Raw genomic sequence first — 6,712 nt, forward strand, 5'->3', positions numbered from 1 at the left:
CAGTTGTTCGTTCTCGACAATGGTCAGTTCGTCTGGATTTTGAGCCTTGAGCAATTAAGGAGTCAAAGAGTTGGTGAGACGAGAAGATAATTAAAATAAAATTCGCGCTTACAGTGTAACTGTACAGAGCTGTACACTTGAAGATAGCCTCCTTCGGTTCAGGAACAATGGATTCCTCCTTCTCCTCCTCTTCGCCGCCCCAGTTGACTTCTGTTGGGTCATCCCAGCCGCCAGTGGCAGCCATCATCGGCACGGCGGCAATCGGCTCGGGTACACGCTCGTCCGCCTCTGTTGTAGTAAGAAGCAAAAAGTTATAATCAGTTTCATGCACTGCTCCTCCACTCATCAGCTGTTCTCAGCTGTACCTTCTTCGCTGTCACTAAATGTCTTATCGCGCGACAATTCCTTCTCCACCTTTGATTTGGCGGCCGCACCAGCCTGCGTGGCAGTAGCGTCCTCCTTGTCGCTGTCATAGAATGAGTCCGAGCTGGGATTTTCCTGTGTGCGTATTATTTTAGATTAGACAAATTTCATTTACCTGACAGCCACACTCACCCCTTGTCCGGACGCATCGGTACGCATAGAGATCGAGCTAGCCGATCTTGCCAATTCCTGTACGCCCATAATCTCGGCCTCTTGCACCCACTCGTCCACATTGATGCCACCTTCACGCAAACTTTGCAAGCACGCCTCGGCCTTGGCCTTCTCGGTCTCAGAGCGCCTTATCAAATCCCTAAACTCCTCAATCTTTGTGTCCAAATCTGGTCCATTCGGATCATTTGGATCGCTGCGTTGTCCTGAGTCACGCAGTGACACACAAATAGCCAACTTCTTAGCCGCCTCACGTATTGCCAAGTTCTCCTTCACCACACGTCCCGCCAAATTTTTAGCCTCTTTCGTAAGCGTTTCTGATGCCGACTCATGTTCGGTGGTAATCTTCCGTACTGGATCATTATCGCACGGTTCGAAATCGTACTGGATGTGTTGCTTCAGCACTGGATAGAAAAGGTAGCAGCACTGCAAATTGTATTCGCGTGTCAATTGTTGCGCCTGATCGCGTATCTTGCCGAATGAGTTCTGTGTGGCAGAACAGGTGAGCAATTCGGTGCGGCCCATTAGTGTCAGGTACTCGGCCACACGTTCAAACACATAATTCTCCATGGTGGTCATCGTTGTTTGTAGATCGACGGTGAAGTAACGATTCTGGTGTGCATTCGCTGCAGCCAAGCTGAGTATGTAGTCATTGCGTGCGCCAGTCGATTTCTCCTCCAGCAGCTCTTTGCGTGACGTGACGCGTGCGCTATTCTTTTGCAGTGATGTAATTGATTGGAAGAATGAACCCTTCTTCTTCTTAAGCTTCTCTTCAATGTCACGTGCCTTATCGCGCACATCATGTGCGCAATGCTCCTCATCGAAATACTGTTTCTTTGTCTTATCCACATCGGATACACTGAGATGTAGCTCCTTTTGTACGTTGACTATTTGTGAGAGCGCCCTCTTGGAAATGGCCAATTTGTAGTCACGTAACACCTTGGCCTCATCGGCTATCTGCTGTTGGAACACTTCGATGGCGGCGAGGCGAGCGCGTGCGAGCTTTTCGTTCTCTTCGAGTACTGTACGCCAAACGCTCCACATGTTCCTGGAGAGAGAAAAAAGTTAGTTATAAGAGGGTAAATTAAATGAAATCGTGTGTTCCACCAATCGAAATGTCTCGATATACTGTGACATCTTATTTAATTGCAAGCTTGTCTTATTTTTGTGGTACGCGGAAAATAACAAAGTTTATTCGATCTGCAGCTTTCAATATTTCTGTGATAAATTACGGCATTTATTTTGGTCACATGATATCAAAAACGGTCCCGCGTACAGAGCTTTTTTAAAGCTTTCTATAGATTTCAAACAGAGCTGTTGCAATCAGAGGGAGCTTTTACTTTATGCACGTCGATATAAAATCTAAAATCAAGTGGCTTATCCCGTGTGGGCTATGTATTGGTCGTGACGTCTATAGAAGGGCATAGCCCTGATCGTCTAGTGATCTATGATATAGTGATGTCGGAGTGAATATTATTCTCTGTATGGCATACTGACATTCATTGCAACCACTAAGTGGTTTAATTTTACCTGAGTGTGTGGTTTCAAGATTGCAAGGCAAGACCGGCTTCTATCATCAAGTAGATAAATATTGGCCCTTGTAGGCCACAGAGATGTCTACTATTTATTTTCATTCGACAAACGCAGAACTAAAAACTTATGGCATTTTCTTTTCTACAAAAAAGTTCGCCTTTTTATTGCCCTCTTCTTAGTATTTGTGCGCTGAGGCCTCTAGAAACGCGACATTTTTCGGTAGAAAAGAAAACGCCCTTAAACTATGTTCACATATCAATATTATCTCAATCAAAGCTCGTTTTTTAATCACCCCGTTTACACAGGCAAATCTCAGATTATTAGCCGTCAAATTTGTTGTGCTTCTTATTCTCACATCTCAAGGAAAAGTTATGTTTCTTCTCTGTGCCACCGTGATCACGTTTTTCTGCTATATTAAGCAATATAAATATATTTTAACTTAACATTTTATTAAAAAAAATACCTTTAAAACCCTCTTTTCCTTGCTAGCGCCCATTTTTGTTTACTTTTACATTTGGCATTTCTCCTCGTTTTTGCAAAAACAATCGATAAAACTAGGATGGACACAGAAAAGTTATCGGTTTAATCTGAGATTATTTTATAATTCCAGATTAACAAGGGACGAAATTTATATGGCTAATCTCTTGTTATAATCACAGATTAGGGTGTTGAGCTCGAAAATGAGGATAATCTACTTATATGTGAACCTAGTATAAGTTAAGCTCCAGTGTGACTACGCGCCTGGCCAAAAGCTCTTCTAATGAAGTTCTCAATATTTGTACATCAAATGAGGAGAAGTCTTTAGCTTCTAAAAAAAAATATTCAGATTTGTGAGTGGCCGCTGGATAGTCTTTATTCAAATAAGGCTGTGCTTCAAAGAGAGGATAATGTTGATATATAAGATCAGTACTGAGCAATCCGGTACAGGTCGTTTAACCCTTTCAGGACCAATCATAAAATTTTACAAATAAATATATTTATCCAAACTAGAAAAACTTACTCCAAATTAGAATAGAATTGCATTTAGAAAGAAAATATAGTACAAAGAAATTTCGGATAAAAAGTATAAAATTGTAGAAAAACAAAACTAAGAAAAAGAGGGCACAATAGATCTCCTGGTCACAGTGCATACCTCAAAAACTACCTATCTATCTATCTAAGAAAAAGAGAGAAAAATTTATGGAAAAAATAATGTTTAGGAAAAATTTTTTTAGGAGGATATCTTTTAAGAAAAAAAAATATTTTTACCAAAAGCAGAGAAAATTATTCAAATGGAATTGTTAAAAATTAGTTTTTCGTTGTCAAGTTTTTTACCGACTCCACAATAGAAAAAGCTTCTCATTTCGTCATGTGTATATATATTTCTAGTTGTAGGCTTACGTTCGCGAAAGGGTTAAGACAGACCACCTAACTAACCAACGAATAGGACGCGCTTCTTATTTAGGAACTTTTACGAAATTTCCACATCTGAAACAACAAAATCCAAAGGTCACTCCAATGCTATCGAACGACTTAAGTCACGCTTTGATGAATCCCCTCTTTAATATTGTACAATATTCTGCCTTTTAAGGAGTCTACACTATACATACATATGCATGGGCATATGCCTCTGCCTAGAGTAGGTACTTCTAAAAATATTTTTAAATTACACATGTACGTCAAACAAGAAAATAAACAAACGAGTCCTTCACCTTTTCAACAACTTGACTGCAGGATATCCATATAAGTAGACATACACACATACATTTGTACAGAAAACTTTTGTAGATATGTATGCAGTTGTGAGAATGTGGCAACTGTTTCATTAACTAATGCTTCAGGACTAATTATTTGTTACTGCTTTTGAAGATGAAGAACGATTTTCAATGCTGACATAAATAGTTGGCCCCACACATAAAAACTGACCTCAACTCTATGTTGCAATGGTGAACTGAGTTCAAGCTCAATGATTTACATTGAAAAGTGAGTCGTAGCTTAAACTTACTTTTTCTACATAAGGCCATAGTCTCACGACTTCAGAACTCGAGGCCTCTATTGGTGCGATGTGGAGGAGGTGCTCTGAAAATTGCGTTATTTATGTGGTTAGGGAGTAAAAGTCACAATCAGTGGGATTCTCTTTCGTTTTATTTCCCCGCGAGCATATTTAGCAACTTTTGCAACCAAAGTAAGAATCAACACAGCCTTCAGCTTTGGGAATTGTTAATGGAATGCATACAAATGTACTTTACACATATGTAATTATATACGAGAATATGAGCAGCAAATGTGTTTTATTTACAGCGTGGCAAGGTCAAAGGATTCAATTGAGTGGCATGTGTATGTAAACCAGACCGAGGCACTTGTATGAATGTTTAAACGCTTTCTGGTCGAAACAATCAAGCGAATTGCAAAATGTTTTGTATTTGCAGAGGACAAACAAATTTTTCTACATGAAAGGACAAATACAGCAATTAGGTTAGACACGAACAAGTATGTATGTACATATATACATATATACTTAGGTACACTTCATTCAGCTGCCATGCATAGTGGCATACATACATACATGCATGTGTAAATATGTAGTTCAAATTCACCTACGCGACTTTCAAAAAAAAAATTACTAATTTAGTTACTTGTTTCCTCACTCCCTCGCCCTACTCACCATCGCTCTTCCATGCCCTCCATTTTTATATCCGGTATATTTGGTATCTTCTTATTCAAGTATTGCGATGAAATTTTCAGCAGCGATTCACTGTATGATTTTTCTATGGCGGATCGCTTAATGGTGAATTGTCGTATATCCTCGAGCAAATCGCATTCATGTTGATTCTTCAATTGCAACTTGGCCACTTGCTCTGTGTGTAAATTCTTCAAGAATTTCACATAGTTTCCCTGTTAAAGAAAAAAAAAAGCAATGTTGATGGAAAAATAATGAGAAAAATTCTAAATGTTTAGACTTACATACATACATACATAAGCAAGAAATAGCGCGCAAATACAACTAATATACAAAACTACATACATACTCGTACTACATACAAGGCTTATAATATTTTCAAAGCTTAAAATAGCAAATAATAATTTTACAAGAATCAGGGAAGCAGCTAAGTCTACAATCAGCAGATTTATTTACATACATACATATGGGTAGTGAATATGATTTCCAAGCTGCATGCATCATTGCATAGTACATACAGCCCAGTAAAAAATTTAATCATGCAAAGAATAATCTTAGGTCGCTATTTTGCTAGCAATGGATTACACCCTACGCCTCGTGCATTTTACGCTCCTTTTTAGCATTCGTCCTTACGGGCGAGCACTCACTCTTTTAGAGCTCCTAACGTAGGACAAAGAGAGCATTCTTTTCATATATTTCTTAGGTCGTTAACTACTCCAAATCGTATCAATAAGCGAGGAATCAATACAATTTTTGGAAACTTTTGAATTCAATTGTTTAAGGAAGGGCCAGAAATTAACAAAGAAAAATAACAATTTTGTGGTAAAAAAGTCACTGTAGTTACAAATTAATTAAAACATCATAATATGGGTATCGAATGGAAAGTGTTTTAAAGTTCGCTGATTCAAAAATTTTTTTAATAGGGTTGCCACCTACTTTGAATTTATTTTATTTTTTGTTTAGAAAAAAAGCTAAAATATTACTATTCATGGCGACCAAGAGAAGGTTCTTAAACAATGCTTTCCCTATATACAAAATATACGTTGCCACTTATTTTCGATTCTACACAATTTATCTAAAACATCGCAATATGGATATCAAATGAAAGGTATTGTTGAGAACTTTGGTAAAAAAATAATTTCCATCAGGGTTACCACGCTTTTATGTAATACAAATATTTACTTTGTTAATTTCCAGATACGCTCAAGACATGTACCATTCATTCGAGCGTATTTCGGAATAGGGTTGCCACCTAAATTTTAGAGTAAGAAATTTACTTAATACATATCGAAATCAAAATTTTTTATTTTTTATTTCCAAAATATTTTTTTAAAGCTATTCAAATCTTTAAAACTTTAAAAAGCATATGCACTCCGGGCAAAGCTCGGTCAACCTGGTACTAAAGTTTATACTACAACAAAAAATATAAAAATAATATTTCTATAAACTCAACTAACTAGCCATTTTCTATTTATTAGAAAAATTTTGAAACTGCACTTTTGTAACCCATTAAATTTTGTTTTTTAACTTATTCGAAGAATCCAACTTGCGCACACTTGACATGCATTTGAACGGTGACATTTCAGGCTACATTTTGAGTGAAGTTAGTTCTGTAATTCGTCGCTCCCAAAAATCCGCGGAGACTTCATATAACCCGATATATACAACAAAAGTATTCCAGGTATCGTTAAAGACACTTTGGGCATTCCAAATTTACTGCAAGGCTTAAGGAGTTTGACAGGCTAACTCCGTTTCAAACAGAGTCGAAGGAAATGATGATGCGGCCTTGAGCGCCATTCACAGGGAGTCGGTCTCAAGTTACGTTTACCCCAGACCTGTGAATGCCGTTCGGGGCACAAAACCACCTGACGCGGATGAGACAGAACTTCGTCTACCTCGGGAGACTCGGACCACAATAGCCAAACTTCG

General features: G+C 38.2%; 1 protein-coding gene across 1 annotated transcript in view; it reads right to left on the minus strand.

Moving 5' to 3' along the window:
* Nucleotides 1-6,712, minus strand: part of LOC118747843 (protein nervous wreck) — a 22,708-nt gene that overhangs the window by 10,342 nt on the left and 5,654 nt on the right. The window contains exons 2-5 of the mRNA XM_036482018.1: nucleotides 4,769-4,998; nucleotides 556-1,639; nucleotides 366-498; nucleotides 113-288 (exon numbers count right to left, since the gene is read on the minus strand). Of these exons, the coding sequence (XP_036337911.1) occupies nucleotides 113-288; nucleotides 366-498; nucleotides 556-1,639; nucleotides 4,769-4,998 (1,623 nt within the window). The remainder of the gene's footprint in view (nucleotides 1-112; nucleotides 289-365; nucleotides 499-555; nucleotides 1,640-4,768; nucleotides 4,999-6,712) is intronic.

This window comes from Rhagoletis pomonella, unplaced genomic scaffold (assembly GCF_013731165.1).
Source record: "Rhagoletis pomonella isolate Grant_MI unplaced genomic scaffold, Rhpom_1.0 Rhpom_scaffold_00012, whole genome shotgun sequence".
NCBI lineage: Eukaryota > Metazoa > Arthropoda > Insecta > Diptera > Tephritidae > Rhagoletis > Rhagoletis pomonella.